The sequence below is a fragment of the Pelecanus crispus genome, chromosome 3 (assembly GCF_030463565.1).
Source record: "Pelecanus crispus isolate bPelCri1 chromosome 3, bPelCri1.pri, whole genome shotgun sequence".
NCBI classification, from domain to species: Eukaryota; Metazoa; Chordata; class Aves; order Pelecaniformes; family Pelecanidae; genus Pelecanus; species Pelecanus crispus.
In genome coordinates, this window is record NC_134645.1 from 38,209,187 (window position 1) to 38,227,374 (window position 18,188).

Genomic DNA, 18,188 nt, shown 5'->3' on the forward strand with positions numbered 1-18,188 from the left:
CTTTGTAATGTGAGATGTTGAAAGACTTCACAGCCTGGACCCCTCTTCTTGGCGTAAGCGACTCGAGGAAGAACCATTCAGGCGTTGGAAGACACCCCAAATGGCATGGTGGGAAGCGAGCCACTGCACGGTCCTTCCATCTTGAGCTCTCCTGGTTAGGATTCAAGCAAGTAAAATATTCAAAGATCCAAATTAACAATTTCACATTAGTGAGAATAAGGGGCAATTAGCACCTACAGCTATTTCTGGTGGTTCCTTCCAAGCAAAGGAGAAACAGTCTCAAGGTTTCAAATGATTTGATCTGGATCTACAAGACGTCATTCTAATACCTTTAATCATTTGATCCAATTTGGGGAAATGTCTGTCAACAGATGAGTGGAAATAATCCCTCATTTTACTATTTAGTAGCTTTGTGCTTGAGGCTGCTGGGCAGAATGTGAAAACCCAGAGATATAAAAAGATCTTTGTTGCCGGAAGAATATGGATCCTTTGAGGAAAAAAGAAGGGGGCTCCAAGATTAAAAAAGGCTGCTTGAATACAAAAATATGCTTCCCCTATGTGATCCTGATTTATTCATATCTACAGCCAAAACCACCTTTCTAGTCCTTATCCTTCCATGTTGACCCGAGATGACATCCCGTGGCTTATGTGTTCTGGAAGCAGATAAGTGTGTAGTTTACAGAGATCTAAAAAAACTAAGCTTGGCATCTTCTATTTACTTCCAGGGCTTGTACCATCTCCAGGCCTCGGCAGGAGGGAAGGAGAAAGGAAAAGTTCAGAGAAACTCAATAAATAAACCCAGCCTGAAATCGAGAGATGCTTTTATAAAAAGCGAGCTGACACGAGCAGCTTACTGGATAATCACCGGGCCAGGGAGGGGAGCAGGGCTGCCCAAGGAGACCAGGGAGGTTACACCATGGAGGAATTTGACCCAGCGGCTGGGGAGGGACCCTTGGGCCGTTGTCACCAGCCAGTGCAAGGGAGGGGCTCCCGGGGTCCTCGGGGTCTGCTGAGGGACCTGCAGCCTGGCTCCGCTTTCATGCTGTAGCGGGCAGAAAAGGAGGGATGAAACTCCTCCTTCTGCGGTGGCCTTCCTCCTTACGCCATGCAGCCACTTCAGGCAAGCACGGATGCTGGGCTTTTGCTCTTTCCAGTGCTTTAGGAGTTTTACCCGCTTTGAAATATCACCTTCTGCTCCCCCCTCGCCCCACAGAGGTTCAGAGCTATTGGGGAAGTCCTGCACTGGCTCACCACCTGCCACGGCAAAGCAAAATTAGCCTCAGGCAACCTCAAGCAATGCAAAATTAACCTGCAGGTGTGTGAGGGCGTGGGTGCCAACGCCACAGGTGAGAAAGGAGCAGCCCTAGGAGAGGGACCGGGAGGTTCTGCCCTGAGCTGAGCCAACCTGACCTGCTGCTGCCCGACTACCCTGGGGGCATCCTCTAGTAGCTGCCAGCAGCATGGTGCACCAGCCCTGAGGGAAAGGTGAAGGGACCTGCCCAGGAGGAAGGCAAGTGTGAAAAATAATAATTAAAAAAAAATGCACTGAAAAGCAGAGTTTTGATAGGCTGCTGCTGTGTGGTGCTGCGGATGCTGCTCAGTTACTGTCTGAGATCCCAGGATGCCGGAGGTCTCTCCAGTAAAGACAAAGGCTATCAAGCTGCTAATTTTCCTGTGCTAAGTAAATAGAAGGTTATCATGACGGACCTTTCCTGGCCCATCTGGGTGCTGTTGCAGTGACCTGGAGAGCAGCTGGTAATGGGGATTTTCTTCAAGCAGGCCTGGTTGTTAGCATTGCTGCTGCCCTTGAAGGTGAAGGGTGCGTGTGTAAGAGGAAAGGAGAAAGGCCCCATCATGGGCTATTCTCTCTGCTTGCCATTAAGTGGATGAAAAGTGCTGTTTCTCGGGAGAGCCTGTTAAATATTTTTGTGCAATAAGACATAGCACTGAAATAACATCTCTCCTGGCTTCCTGGCAACACATCCCATAACCATGCAGTGCATGTTACTACATTTCACTGATTTCTCCAGGGCTCAGCTAGGAAACATGAGATAGTTTAGAGGGTGTATTTATCTGACAGCTTGAAGTTAATTCTAGATAAATGAACTTAAAACTATTTCCTTTCTTGTCAAAGTCAATTTTCTATCAGATCTGTGGATCACGAGGATATACAGTGAAATATATGCTACAGTGCAATTAATAAGACGAGAAATAGTAAACCTGCCCACAGCAGATGTAAGCCTGGCACTGCTGTGGTTAAAGGGAGGTTTGTATTCAGGAGCACAGATCTCAGTCTGAATACCCTCTACCTTAATAATTTAACATTCAGATCTCCATGATAAATCTGATGCAGCAAAACCATGTCATTGTATACACTAGGGTGTTCCATGTTAATTCAGGAACAAAAATAGTGAAATAGAACATGCAGCATATGCTTCAGGGTTCATCGATCCCTCCAAATTTACTCCTTCTCAAACACAGGTAACAGGAAGGGTCCTAATAAACCACTCCTAAATAGTTGGTGTTTTCTGGGTGATGATCAGTGATTCACCTGATGCTCAGGAAGGGACACTCAGGTACTAATTAGACCTTTAAGACTTCAGGTGGTACCTTTAAAGTCATCACAGAGAGCAATCAACACAACCAAAACAACCCAGATTTGGAAATCTACTGTTTATTTCAATAGTTTCAGTAGTTCAACACCAGCTGGGGACTTAGAGTGCCAAAAACTACCCACCTATCAAGTTAACTCATCATGCTTGGAAGCTTTGAAGGGGATCGGTGATAGTAAATCAGATGCTATACTCTGACGCTTCCTTTGAAAAAATAAAGTTAACACTTTAAAAAGTGGAGATTTAGTGCTTCCTACTTATCCCAGACACAGAGCTGACAAGCTCTGTGCAAGCATCAGCACAAAGTGATCAGCTGAGGGCTGTCTCAAGCAGAGCAACCAAAGGAAGAGAAAGGTTATGGGGGATCATTGAGAAGTGCTTCGAGGTGTGGACAGTACAAAAAAGAAAACTGTTTTTGCCTGGCATCTGCTTTTCTTACAAATCTTTATCTTGACTGGGATTCGCCTTTAATAGGGCAGACTTACTACCGCTTTCTACTTCAAATAGAAAATACTGAAATCAATCCATAGCAGACAACAGCTAATTGCAGCAAGGATGTTTGAGTTAATTGTCTCCTCAGAGGTTGCATATTAACTAAAATGTATAATTCGTATGCCATTTTGGAGGGAAAAAAAATGGTAGAATAAAATATTCATAGAGTCATAGAATGGTTTGGGTTGGAAGGGACCTGGAAGATCATCTAGATCCACCCCCACCCCATCATGATCTGCTAGAACTTATCATGAATGTGTTCAAATTAAAGATATTGTTAAAAAATTATAATTTCTAAGGGTAACAATACAATATTGATACCTTTCCAAAAAGGTATGCCTGCTAACCTGAACATAATCCACAAACTTACGAGTTAATGCTGGTAAGGAGGGAGGGAGGGAAAAGTTGTTTTTAAAGCAAACATTAAAAGCATGGTATTTGCTACGCAGTCTGCTGCCCAGTCCTGGACTAACCATGATCATTCTGTCTTCAGGAATATGAGATATAAAAAGTGAATTACCTTTATATAGGTATATCCTATGTGCCTGAACTATGGAAGTGCTCTTAGTTGGTAATAAAAATAATTTCCTGGCCTAATCTTCCTTTCATGCTGCTTTGTGATATGACACATGTGGCTTTCTTGGGTTCTTTTTTCTTTTCTTTCCTTAGAAGTGGTTAGGTTTCATTGCAAGGATGAAGATGTCTGGTTTCACCTATGATAGGAAGTTATTGCGTAGAGATAAGAGGTTTGTTTAGGCACTGTAGTTTATGGTTTGGCTTGTGTTTGTAACTGTGTGGCGTGTACAGGGACACTCCCGAGGAACGACGTGATAAAATGGCTGCACCGCATTGTATGATCAACAGGTGAAGAGTCTGATTGATGACTTTTTTTTTTCCTTCTATGTACGCAAGTAACTTGGTAGGCTCCTATTGTTGTGGCATGTAAGGCACCTGCAGGTCCTGAGGCTGGAAACAGAGGCAAATTGCTAAATTCGCTGCTGGGGCTGTTGTCTGCCCTGGGAAGGGCGATCTAATCCACCGGATCCCATGGCCTCTCGACTATGCTGGGGCATACTGTGAGGGTTTCAGCGTGGTTTTGCTCTGGGTAGTTGCCAGCTTTCAGCCATCCTTATCCACAGTGTGGGTAACGTGTTCAGAAAACACAGTTTTTCTCTGACCCCCTGAGATGCTTATTATGAGTATTTATTTGTATTACTGTGATGCCTAGGGTGTGTGTAGTGTTCGTCACAGTTATAAATCAATGTTTGTACTTGCAGAAACAGGAAAGAAATATGGTGGGAATTGAAAGAAGCTTACAAAAGGCTCACAATAGTCATTACTGCTGCAAAACATCTTAGCACAACAGATGGATCTTCAAATCAGTCAGATAAATCAGAACACAACGTGAATGGAAATGCTGAAATTCCACAAGTTGCACAGATTTTTTTTTCCTTGCTATTCCTGTCTTTCCTGGTATGTGATGAAATTAGCTTTTTAGTACAGTACAGGCTATGAGCTCTCTTATGCAGATCTGATGGCCATAATAGGAAGGCTGCATAGAAAAAAGGCCACAGTCACAAGAAGTGGGGACAGCCTGATAGAAAGTAGGTAGTAAGATGGGCAGAGCCAAGCAGCAAAAGGACAATGCATAACGGGGTAAAGAAATTTACTTGTCCGCATACAGTTCTCAAATCCAACAAGTCTGCCCTCAGATCCCACTCTTATATGCTGGGAGAAATCCACTTGGAAAGGCAGAAGTAGGATGTATATGAAGGGTAGGTATGGGAGGAAGGATTGTATGTATTCACAAAAACTCCTTCCTCTAAAGAATTTCTAAGTGCTTTGTAACACCTGAAGCAATTTCAGGTAAAGCCACTGAGACTTGATCCTTGTCTACATATAGCTATTGCTTGAATAGGGAGAAACTTAAAAAAACAAACCAAATGAACAAAACCAACAAAAACCCCCAAGCCCTCAAAAATATAATGCATAAATGTGTTGTCGTGGTTTAGCCCCAGCCAGCAACTAAGCACCACGCAGCCGCTCGCTCACTCCCCCTGCCCCGGTGGGATGGGGGAGAGAATTGGAGGAGTAAGAGTGAGAAACACTCCTGGGTTGAGATAAGAACAGTTTAATAATTGAAATAAAGTAAAATAGTAATGATAATAACAATATAATAGTAATAATAATATACAAAGCAAGTGATGCACAATGCAATTTCTCACCACCCGCTGACCGATACCCAGCCAGTCCCTGAGCAGCAATCACTGCTCCCCAGCCAACCCCCCCCCAGTTTCTATACTGAGCATGACGTCATATGGTATGCAATAGCCCTTTGGTTGGTTTGGATCAACTATTCTGGCTGTGCCCCCTCCCAGTTTCTTGTGCACCTGGCAGAGCATGGGAAGCTGAAAAAGTCCTCCACTGGCATAAGCAGGATTTAGCAACAACTAAAACATCAGTGTGTTATCAACATTCTTCTACTAAATCCAAAACACAGCACTATGTGAGCCACTAGGAAGAAAATTAACTCTATCCCAGCCGAAACCAGGACATGTGTGTAAGAAATTGTCTTATGCACACATTTCTTACCTGGTTTTTTACACAACAATTTTGCTAGAGCCCACACCACAGTCTGTTCAAATGAAATGGGGCTGGATAGAGAGAATGCAAATAACTTCATTTTTCTTCCTGCTATTCAGGGAAGCAGGTGCAGGCAGAAGGAAATGTCTGAACTCCAGTGGGAACTGAGGGGGTCAGCCCCTCTTGGGATGGACCTCCAGGTGAGATGGTGGCCTCACTGGGAGCAGTGGCAAAGCTCTCAGCTGCTTCTCTGGAGGCAAACTTTGGTCCATGCCACCTCTCAGAGCCTCAACAAATACTAACACTCAAAGCTCTGTGTGTTGAAGAATGGTCTCAATTTTCTTCTACGGATTCATTGTTGTGTATTTTTGCATAGAACTATTTCTTTTCATTCACAGACATGTATGAGCTTTAAAAAGTTGAGTAACAGCACTGTGGTGAACTAAGGATGTTTAACTGTCTTTAAAGATTTTGGTAAGGCTGTGAGCTGGAGCAGGGCTGTCCAACCAGGCTGTTTTTCAAAAATATTTAAACCAAGAGTTTGGTCTCCTGATTCCCTGCCATGGTTTAACCTCAGTCAGCAACTAAGCACCACACAGCTGCTTGCTCACTTCCCCCCCCAGTGAGATGGGGGAGAGAATCAGAAGAGTAAAAGTGAGAAAACTCATGGGTTGAGATAAAGACAGTTTAATAGGTAAAGCAAGAGCCGCGCATGCAAGCAAAACAAAACAAGGAATTTATTCACTACTTCCCATTGGCAGGCAGGTGCTCAGCCATCTCCAGGACAGCAGGGCTCCGTCACACGTAACAGTTACTTGGGAAGAAAAAACTCCATTACTCCAAATGTCGTGTCCCCCCCCCCCTTCCTTTTTCTTCCCCCAGCTTTATATGCTGAGCATGATGTCGTATGGTGTGGAATATCCCTTTGGTCAGCTGTCCCAGCTGTGTCCCCTCCCAACTTCTTGTGCACCCCCAGCCTACTCGCTGGTGGGGTGGGGTGAGAAGCAGAAAAGGCCTTGACTCTGTGTAAGCACTGCTCAGCAGTAACTTGAATGTTCCTGTATTATCAACACTGTTTTCAGCACAAATCCAAAACATAGCCCCATACTAGCTACTGTGAAGCAAATTAAGTCTATCCCAGCCAAACCCAGCACACTCCCTGTGGAAAATGGTTCCCCACCTCAAAGCCCTGCAGCGGTTTTATAAACTTTCTGCCAGTTAGCCCTCTATTTAGGGCCAACTTGCACCTAGTTACGGTGCTGATGTTTCTGTTATCCGCATAATGTCTTCGCAACTGTGTCCCCGGCAGGCATTTGTTTTTCAGCCTCTCCTGATGCCTAGCATAATTAATTTGTTTAGAGCATGTGGGGTTTTTTAAATAAGTTCCTTGGTTATTCTGGTGGCAATGAGTTGCAAAGAGCTAGAGTTCTTGAGCAGACTTTGCTTCAGTCTTGTGTCATGCAGGTTACATGAATCTAGCCACCATGGGGGTCACACTGACAAACTGCTGCAGGTGGAGGCAAAACGGTGCTGGTGATGCTCTTAACTGGTTGAGGGGTTACCATCCCTGAACATGCTCATTCCATGGGCTCCTTTGAATAGTTTTCATCATGTTTTTAGTCCTCCATTTTGCTACCAGGCAAGGTAGCTTGAGACCAGCTTGTTTTCACAGCAGTTCTGGCTGCTTTTGCCCTCCCTGTAGCATGACAGTGAGCCCGCTGTTAGCTGCTACCCACTCGGCCATGAAACCTTGCTCAGCTGGCACAAAGCCTCCTGAACAAAGAACCTCTTCCCCTGTGGGTCTCCAGGGAAAAGGGATTTTTGCAAGCTCTCCCTAGCAGGTTAGACACAAAGCAATCCTGGCTGCTGGCCTAGAAGAGGCTGCCAGGCATTTTCTTCATGTCAGTGTTGCTTATCGCTCCGAGGGACAAAAGCGAGCATGTGCTGCCCTCCTTTCTCCAAGCTGCGATTAGCAGAGAGACAAAGCGGCTCTGACCCGGCTGGCATCCCAAGTCTCCTTGACCCAGGAGAATGGGGACAGCCTGGCACACCTCCTCAAACTAGCTGCTTCACGAACTCTGCCCAGACTTCCCTCTGAATATTTCTCAGTGGCGAGCTTCAGAAGGGGGGTTCAGGAGCCCGGCCACTTGCTGCTGGCAGCTCAGGGCATGTCGTGACACGTTCCTTACTCTCTTTGAAGGAGGCTTGCTTCAGTGTGTTGTCAAGTCATCTAGAGAGAAGACGGCACAACATTCCTCGCTTGTTGAAACCAGACACTCTCAGTGAACCTATTTCCTCGCTTCCATACTTAAGATGTTTTTGACCTCTTGAACAAACAGCTTAAGGCTTACCTGCAGGCAGGAAGCAATTTTTCGGATGCCTTGTCAGTTGAGGTAACAGGTGAAGAAATATGATGAAGTTACAAATACTGTGGACTAGACTTTTGGTCTTTCTGTGTTTAGTATTTACTCTGTAAGTAGTTCAAATTAAATAATCTAGACAACTCTATAGTCTAGACCTGCCAAAGTATCTCCAACATCTTATGTCAACATAAAAAGATTTTTGTCCAAGAAAATAGATGCTAAGAAATGCTAAGAAATAGCTGAGAAATTTAAAATAGATTATATACACGTAAATATCCTCTAAAACCTTTTTTTAATATATATATATACACACACATACTTACTCCTACCATGCTTTTAAATACTTTTGTAAAATTTCATGAGTATGTAATTCTCAATACATCTGAGTTATCACTTTCTACTAGATTTGACTGGAAAATGGATTCTCAAATGAGTAACTGTACTTTTGGGATATCAGCTAATAATCTCTCACTCCGTGGCATTTTACTTTTTTCCTACCTACAAGGGCTTGCGGAATGCTGGGGGTTATAGCACAGGTGCGTAACACATGAGCTGTCTGCACTGGTGTTGGCAGGAGGAATTGTTTCTTCTAGAACACACAGATGACAGCCAGATACTGCTTATACTAATTGTGACTTCCTTTTCCATATGTATTTTTAATAAAAAAACCCAAAACAATAATGTTGCTAAAAAACCTCATTAGATGGAAATGAATAGGTGTTTCTCTTTCTTCCAGATCTGAAAAGGTTGCAATTTCTATAGAGCCTATGAATACGCTAGCAAACTTTTTCTAGTGCATAACATGCTACATTACTATTAACATAACATACTTCTGTTTCAAAATAGTTTTGAATTTCTCCTAGGAAATTATCATTTAAAAAAAAGGTGCAAGGAAACATGTGCAATTGTGTATGTGTGTATATATATATGAAGGTACATATTTAGAACTATAAATCACATATAAAAATTTGCCTGACCAAGCTTTTTCACAGCCTTGTTCTCAGATTGAATTTTCTCGTCTCATGTCATACTTGAGACCAAGATTCAGTTACCTATTTTGTATTACAAAGGTAATGATAAATCTTTAAGGAAAAGTAATTGTCTGGGACACCTTTATCAGTTTCCTCTGTAGTCATATTCCTGAAGAGTATTACCTAGTAATTTTGGTTTGATGAAAATTAAGTATGGGGGGGTGGGTGTGGAGGGGAGAAGACACATTGGGAACTGGGATGTCAGTAACTGACCTCTAAAAAATATCACTAAGGAAGCATTTTCAGACTGAAAATGAAATCAAATTTCCTTGGTTTGACTCATGCTGTTTCTTCAGGCATCACTGCATGGTATGGACCTATGGACCAACAGCTAACACAAGAATGCACTTCCATGCCAGTCTGAAGCATGTTGAGAAGCGCACATCTCTGGTACCTCCTAAAGCCTACTGGTAGTATCTCCATTTCTAGATTTGCCAGTGTCCAACACAGTAAGTAAACTTAAATGTTTATAGCTTTTGGCTGGCAGAACAAAGGCATTTCTCTAGTTCTTTACAGGCTGAACAGTCTGCAATCCCAGGACTAGATGATGCTAAGGGGACTAATTTGTCACTACCCAGTATATGTGGGGAAGAAATATTAACTACAAAATCAGGTTCTCTAAGGCAGATGTGTTAAAATTAAGATACTTGAGAGCCTCATCTGATGACATCCCCTTAACAACAGATACTAAAAATTATGTACATTAAAGCAAGACTAAGGGCATTTTCTTTAAATTGTTTTACAATGCTATCAATGCAAAGAATCATTGGTAAACAGACAACTGAAACAATTTAAAACAAATATATTTGAAATGCAAAATCCAATTCAGTCAAAAAGTATACATTAACAGAAGTAAACAAAACTGAAAGTTGTGAACAATATATAAACAAATCCCTTTTTTTCCCCCTCCCCTTTTAAATTAACTATGCTGAAAAAAACTTAGACAAAAAGTTTCTCTGCTCAAAACCAGCCAAGTACTCAAGTGAAGCTTCAGATACTTCTCATGGGAATGATGCAGTTTTTGATGGTTCAGCTAGTATTAATTTTCTGTTGGAGGCACATATATGATGGTGGGGCAGCATAAATATTTTGCAGTTTTAAAATATGACTCTGAGCTGATTTTTAGGCAAGATAAACAATGATTTCCTGTAAAATATCACAAGTTAAGAAGTGGCTTTGGGAACCTAGAACTACTATGTATACTTTATGTATAGATAGCGGTCACTTCACCACCACTAACAGAGCACTGTAAAAACATCATATTCCGTAATGTTGTTACTTTTTTTTTATTTAGCAGAAGTGAAGAAATGTGCACTTTATGCAAGATAACATGCAATTTTGCGACTGGAATATAGCACTCATCTTCCCATTTTACTGACTCCCTCTGTCAATGCTGCACTCATACAGCAGCAGGGTGCTGTGAATTAAGATGACAGCACCACAAAGCCTAGTGTCTGGTAGACAGATGAGAAAAACAGTAGGACATACCTGAGCCATCTCTCCCCTGAAGTTTCAGACCGCAGTAGAGCAGTTTACCTAGCTTAATGTTAATCAGCACTTACTGTATGCCCCCAAAAGTACACTCAAAGCACTCATTTATCTCAAAACTGTTTACAGAAGAGGCATTCTTTCACATAGTATTTCCAGATTGTGAAGGCTTAGTATTTGTATAGCCTCTATAGGTTTGTCAGTTTCAAGCAATCATTAATATATTAGGAGAGCACTGGATGTTCATTAGGAAACTTTTTTCTTTTAGACTTAATCTCACTTGAAATAAAAGCCTAACTAGACAACTTACAGATTTCATTGTTCCCCATTACCTCACAAAAGTCCTCTCCCGTACTCTCCATAAGATACAGCACACTGTCATCCACAACTTGACAACCACAAAAATATGAAAGATTTGGTATTCGCTCTTCCCATTCCAGTACAGCTTGTACTACTTGCAGCTAATTCAGATTCTGCCTGTGTCAGTGAAAGCAGCACAACAGCTGTAACAGAGGCTCACTGTGGTGTATTGGTGCCCCTTGCCCCACCTTCATTAGAAAAACTCAGCAATGAGGTGCTGCAGCAGTTGGCAAATTCCACAGTGATACATAAAGATTATAGCAGCAACCTGTGTAAGAATAGTAAACTATATTTGACTGGTATTCTTCAATTAAAAAAATCCAGTCACACATTGTAATTCATAATTTTAATACTGAATGGACTCATTTAACAGCATATCGGGGATGAAGTCCCACAGTTTATGAAAGAACGAGTTTGCACCAGGATTTCTTGCTCGGCACCGAGCTGCCTCTGCAGTCAGTCCCAGCAGCTGATTCTTTCCTGCTCGGGGATCAGGCTCCAGTTGGGTGAAGGCTTGTCAGTTGCCAGCCAGTTAAAGTCATCCACCACGTTCCAGTTGTTTCTGTTTCTGTCTAGGCCAGAGGACTCGAAATCTCTCTCGATACCAGGGTAGCTCCAGCCGTAGGGGGCGAAGGAGACCTTAGCGCAATCCTCGATTACGACGCGGCTGGTCACTTGCACGTAGAACTGGCTGTTGCGGGTGCTGTGATTGCGGAGCTGCTGGCAGGCCAGCACCAGGACGCAATCGCTGCAGCCATCCACCAGCACGGAGGTGGAAACGGGCCCGCAGAGCAGGGTGCAGCCCCGGCAGTCCCGCACCCGCAGCGTGTTGGCGTTGCCGCGGAGCCGCACCCGGCAACCGCGCAGCCCGGAGAGCACCACGTCGCGCTGCAGCAGCTCCGCGGGGCCGAGCTCCAGCTCCTCGTCCTCGGCGCCGCTGAACCCGCAGAGCGGCGGCCCGCCCGGCTCCCCTTCGGCGGGGCCGTGGCCGTGGGCCGGCGCGGCGGGCTCGGCGGGGCGCGGCCCGCTGCCCGGAGCCGCTTCTTTCTTGAGGGCCCGGAAGGCGAATTTCTTCTTGGGCTGCAGCTGCTGGCGCCGGGCCGCCACGTCCCCCTGGAGCCGCGCCACGGCCTCCTGCCCCTGCCGCACCTCGTAGGGCGCCAGGAACCGCACGCTCTCGGTCAGCAGCTTCTGCAGCCCTTGCAGGCGGGCGGCCGCCTCCTCCAGCCGCCCCGCCGCCAGCAGCGCCTCCACGGCCTCTCGCTCCCGGGCGAAGGCGGCGACGAAGAACTCACTCTGCTCCTCCTTCACCACCTGCGCCTCCTTCTTCTGCCGCTGCCGCTCCACGCCCTGCTGCCGCTCCGCTTCCCGCCGCTGCAGCCGCTCGGGCAGCACCACGGCGGCGGCGGCCGCCTCCGGCTGCAGGGGAGCCACGAAGGCGGCGGTGCCCGCCGCCGCCGCCGCCTCTCCCGCTGCCTCCATCTTGCCTCCTCGCCTCCCCTCCAGTCACTAAGCGGCCCGCCGATTGGCTGCCGGCGGCCCCGGTTGCGTCGCCGCCGCCGATTGGCGGGCTGGGGTGCTCCCGGCGGGAGGGGAGGGAGAGGGGAGGAGGGCTGGAGGGAGGGGTCTCCTGTGGTTTTAAAGGGGCCGGCGCCTCTCTGCGGGATGGGGTGAGTCCTGGCGGCAGGTGCCGCGCTCCGCGGGGCGCGTTATCCCGCTTCCCAAATTAGCAGCCGGGCTATAAATACCCGCCCCCCCCGCCCTCCCTTCCCTCTGTGCGCGCGCGCAAATGCCCGCTCCTTCCCAGCCTTCCCCTCCCCGGCCGCGCCTCCGGCGGGGGGTGCGGGGCCCTCGGGCCGGCGGCCCTTGGTGCGGGGGCAGCTCCGGCACCCCCAGCCCGCCTGCCCGCTCGCCGCCCTCCTGCGGCGGCAGAGCCAGAGCGGGGCCGGGGGGGCGGCTTCTCCCCGCCGCGGGGCTCGGGGCAGGGCGGCTCCGCGGCGGGGAGGGCGGCTGAGGGCCGCAGCCGCCTCAGGCGCGCTGCCCGCGGCAGGCGGCGGCAACTCCTCTCCACCTGCCCTTAAAAATAAAAGTCGGGCCGGGCCGCGCCCGCTGCTCGGGGCTCGCCGGAGCTGGTCGTGCGTTTCTGGTAGGCGCCAGGCCTTACCCCGCGGCCCAGCGCGGTGCCCGGGGGCGGCGTTCCCCGGGCCCAGGCAGGCGCGGAGCCGCGGGCCTGGCGCCGGCCGGCTGCGCTCCGCGGGCCCGGCCTCCTCAGGGGGCTCCGTAAGGGCGCTGTTTCCATAAGCCTTCCCCGCTCTTTCCTCTGTTGCAGTGAAGTGGCGAGGCAGAAAGGCTGTTAATGCTTGCAGGTAACTGCCAAGGGGCTGCCAGATGGACTGTTTCTCTTCTTAGCCGCTTCCTTCATTTCTGGAGTGTTTTGTTCCGGAAGAGAGTTCAGTTCTTGCGGGGGTGGGGGGGGGACGGGACGTGAGAGCAGTGCCTGAGGATTACTGTGCCCTGGAGGGAGGGCTGTATGAGGAATCCACAGAGGCCTGTATGGACACATGGCAAGGAAGACTTTCTTTACGTGTTTAAGTTTTACAATTAGGAGATGTGTTTTTAAGTAAATTTGCAGCAGGAGCCAGAAATGAAATGCACCTGACAAGGAAGTAGAGAAGTGACCATCATTCTGATGTATTCTTTTCAGAACTGCTCTTCTGTTCTCATGGAACCTTAGTTTTTGCAAAGAAAGTTAACACTAAGCACTCCTTTAGAAACATATGAAAATAAATTTAACTCCTGTCCAGTTCTACAAATATCATCTCCCTGCCCTTCGCATTTAAAAGTTACCTGTCGTAAATTAACATAGGACCTAAAACTATCCATTGAAACAAAAAGGTGGTAAACCCAAAGTAAATATTCTGAATTTACTGTCCTCTATTTGGTGATAGCATGAGTTTTTTGTCTAATGATCCTGTTTGGAAGTATAGATTGTTATGCTACTTCAGGTTACCATTTGAAAGTAACCTTACCTTGAAAGTAGCCATTGTTTTCTGTTTCCTGAGAAATAATGGTTCAATTTCTGTGTCAGACGTGATAGGGCATTGTTAGAGGGTACGGAGTACCTGAACCTTATATGTAATAATGTCAGCCCAGTTAGGATGACAGAAGAAAGGCAGTGAAATGCCTTTAATCCTTGCAATGCATAAAGGACTTACACTGAAATAGAGAATATTCTTTCCTTATCATTGTTACAATATAAAATCAGGGGATTTTAAGGGATTGTTGTATAACAGTAGTACTTTGGAGCAGGTTGAATGGGGGGCAGCTGGATGGGTAATGTCGTGGTTAGTGCATTACAGCTCTTAACTGTCATAACACTGTAATGTTCATGTGTCCAGAATTTTATTTGTGAAAAATTTGGTTTTGAGCCTTAAAAATTAAATCCTTGAACCCTGTAGAAAGGGAGAATGCTCAACCATGAAAAAGGAAGGATATCTTAAGATAGTCTCACTTGATTTTTTTTTTCCTACCAGTGTGTTTGAGTAATACATTTAGTAAGCATTAGGCATTTTTGCTAATATATAGTCAAATCCACTCCTGCAGTAATTGCAGTAATGTTACATTAGGCAGGAATATGGTGCAATTAATTCACTGTAAGAAGAAAATAAATCCTTATTTCCATCTTGTTTCATAAGAAAGATGTGTACGTTTCATTTTACATAGCAGGCTTTTTTGCCTTATGCTCCCACGAGTGTAAGTAATACAGATGGTAATAGTGATGTAAGTGCTTATCCCATACATAAGAATATCAACAGAAAAAGGCTTTTGCTGCTTTCAGTATGCGCAAATGTTACTGGAGTATGGCTTTGGTACTGTTACACAGATGTGACCCCGCAGATGAACTGCAGTGGGTAAAACGACTTTATATATGAAAAGATTACAAGAAAACACTAGTGTACACAGCTCAAAATAAATGTTAAGTATTTTATGTTGCAGTATAATGATTCCTTTTTATTACATTTGGGCACTTAGAAAGCTAGGTACTCTAGATTGTTTTTTTCTAGAGGTGATTGGAGGTTTAAATTAATGAGGACCAAATACACTTGTGAATAGGAGCTTCTGGGAGAGACTGGAATCTTTTCACCTTGCTAATGTGCACAAATGATTTTTGGGTTAGAAGCAAAATAACCCCAGATACAAGAAGGTGAAGTGTATGACCATAATGAAAAATTAAAAAGGGAGCAGTAAAATTCTTCCAACCATATCATCTTGATGTTCCAAATTTACTTTCCACACTTACAATTTGAGGTTTTGGTATAACTGATATTGGGGTTTTGGTTTTTGGGTTTTTTTTTTGTTTGTTTGTTTTTTGTGGTAATACAAAGCTTGACAATTTTCTTCCTGACTCCGCTGGTGGCAACTTTTATGTTTTAAGGCTGTTTAGTGTGCTCCATTATAAGCCATAGAGAACAGAAGGTTTACAATTTCCCAAGCAGTAACCACCTGAATAAAATGTAAGCCTTCTAGCTCAGGCTTGGACTCATTTTGGTAAGCTGCAACAAGCAGTTTAGCTGTTTGAGGATATTAGGTAAGAGTAAGGTTACGTAGTTCTGTCTGTGTTATAATTTTTCCCTACCTTTTTTTTCCCCCTGGATGTGCTTTAGTTCCTCTCTGGCTTGAAAGTAGACAGTAATCATTTCAGTAACACCTTTTGCTGTTGCTTGAACTGTACAGTGTTATTTGTTTTACATGAAGTTGCAGGTTGCACATGCTTACTTGGATCTAGCACTGTGAAACTCCAAAACATAAGCTCCATTATGCATGCTTCCAGGTTTAAATCTGTACCACATGGTTATAACTCTTGAATACTATCTACCTGAAATATTTTGTGCTGATTTAAACTAGCTGAACAGCATGAACTCATAGCCTTTTGAAGTGAGATGTACTGCACAGTTCAGGTGAAGGTTCAAGATCCTGTCTCATTCCATCATTATTTTAAGAGGAGCGGGGAATAAAAGCGAGATCCGCAGAGGCAACTGGGTGTCTGGCCTCATAATAATGGATTCTTAAAAAACGAGGTTCCTGTGCTTGTGAAAGTCAAGGACCTCATAGTTGTGGCGTGATCTTGAGATGTAGATTTGCACTCTCTGAAGCAGAGAAGTAAACAGTTATTCCTTATCATTGGTATGCATTTCCAGCACTGACATTTTCTGTTCCAAAGGGTGTAATGCACTTGTGTTGCACCATCACACACACAAAATGCTATTTTGTCTTTTAGCTGTGTTTTCAAGAAAAGCAGCAGTGTCTTATATGGAGCTCTTATCTGATAGATGTGATCTCTGCCTGTTAGATGGAGTTTCTCCAGAAGAGATTAGCAGGTGAATGTAATTACTTCTGACTACAAAGTAGGTACTTCAGTGGCTTGTGCAACCATGGTATTCTACTGCCGGTTTAGTAAAGGCTCTTTGAACTCCTCTGGCACTGTGGTCAGGCATTAAAGATGTAACCTATGTTATGATTCATTTAAGATACTGTAGACTGTACAGTTTTCATGGTGGAATGGGGCTTCAGTAAAAGTGACTGTCGAGTCACTGTATCTCTGTGTTCTTCTCTTGGGGAAAAAATAACAAATTCCTCTAACATTACATTTGGTATACTGATTGTTTTTAAAAAAGCTTTTGTTTGGACTAAAGTGTTGTGCTTTACATATTTGGCCATATGGAAAGGCAAGACAATGTAAAATACGTGTGTTGTTAAATCACTAATTAGAGAGTTAGAGCTAAAACTATAAAAGTTACTTGGTTCATCTTAATTGCCGTGAGTAATGTGAAAGCTTTGAAAAGTAATCCTTGGGAATGCTTAAGATACTAATTATATTGCAACCAGTCAAGGTGCACTTGTTTTGAAACGAGTCTGAGCTGGTCCCTTCTGAGAACCTGGTATTCCCAATGCCAAAGGTGGAGAAAGAAATTAATTTCTATGAAAATGAGTTATCCTCCAAAACCAGGGACAGACTGCAAAGCATAACATTTTATGACAAGAGGCACTTCAAGATTAACAAAGCAAGGCCCAAATACGCTAAACACAAAAGCTCAAGAATGGAAGAGCACTTAGGTTTGGTCCAGGCCTAGCTGCTAACAAGAAGCCTAACTTGCTAATTGACATCAGTTAAATTCCAAAGACTGAGTACGTAAACCACAGATGCTGTCTTATGGACTCTCCCTTTGAGGTAGTTATTCTATTAGTTCTGGAGTTCCTAAGAGATTTTTTTCAGTGCCTCACTTTAGAGTTCAGATGTTTTTACTTTTTTTTTTTTTTTAATTTTAAGGCATTTCAGAAAACTATGTTTGGTTATTGGACTAGCCAGTTCAATGGACCACCTAGGTTCAATAGTATATCGGTGTTTTCTATTTTGGAATTGTGACTCTTAATTGCAAGCATATTCCATTTGTTTTCTTGAATAATGTAAATAGAATTAATTTGAAGTCATTGTATCTAAGTTTGTTGATTTTTTTTTTTGTTAGCTCTCCTGTATTGTATTCATTAGTTAACAAAACTAAACTTGTACTCTTTTTGCCTTTTATTCATCTTAGGAAAAAAATCTGTCAGCTGTCATTTTGGAGGAGGACTGCCTCCTGTTATTAGCATTTGTTCTTCAGTGTAAATCTGAGAGAATAAATTCCATTCATACTGATACACTTTCTAGTGATAATATTAAGACTTATCTTACAGTAGCCTTTATTCATATCCAAATCTTATCCAGTTGGTTTCTAGTAGGGTCCCAGAAATACCCAAGTAAAACCATTCGTTCTAAAAAGTTGTGACTTAGATGATGCTTTATTCATAATGTCCCTTCTGTTCCTCTATTTTGTCTTGTCCTTATACAAGTATAGCTTAGCATGTTTGTGTTTCTTTCCTGAACATGAATGCTTTTGGTATTACTATTCCACTGTGTTTCTGTTATCCCTGTAATGCCTGGTTTCATGTTGTAGGCCTCCATTTTTTGCTTAGGTTCCTTCTATTAATATTTATTTGATTTTTTTTTTTTTTAAAATCATCCACAGCACACATTACCACATTAGTAATGGTTGTTTTGTTAGCTTCATTGCCTGGCTGCTGTTTTTAATTACTACTACTACTTTTTTTTTTTTTTTTTTTTGAACCTTGTGTCCATCTACTCATTAACATACTCTTATGTATTTCTGTATCCTTACTTGCCCGATTTTTTTTCCCATTCATCTATGCTAACCCAATGAACT

General features: G+C 44.1%; 2 protein-coding genes across 2 annotated transcripts in view; one reads left to right on the forward strand and one right to left on the reverse strand.

Moving 5' to 3' along the window:
- Positions 1-9,867: 9,867 nt before the first annotated feature.
- On the reverse strand, positions 9,868-12,411 carry TBCC (tubulin folding cofactor C). Its single transcript, XM_075707817.1, has one exon. It carries the CDS (start codon positions 12,409-12,411, stop codon positions 11,386-11,388), a length of 1,026 nt encoding a protein of 341 aa, XP_075563932.1. The 3' UTR covers positions 9,868-11,385.
- Positions 12,412-12,561: 150 nt separating this feature from the next.
- BICRAL (BICRA like chromatin remodeling complex associated protein) overlaps positions 12,562-18,188 on the forward strand; it is a 47,184-nt gene continuing 41,557 nt past the window's right edge. Inside the window, exon 1 of the mRNA XM_075706615.1 lies at positions 12,562-12,599. The gene's annotated coding sequence lies outside the window, so the exon portion shown is untranslated. The remainder of the gene's footprint in view (positions 12,600-18,188) is intronic.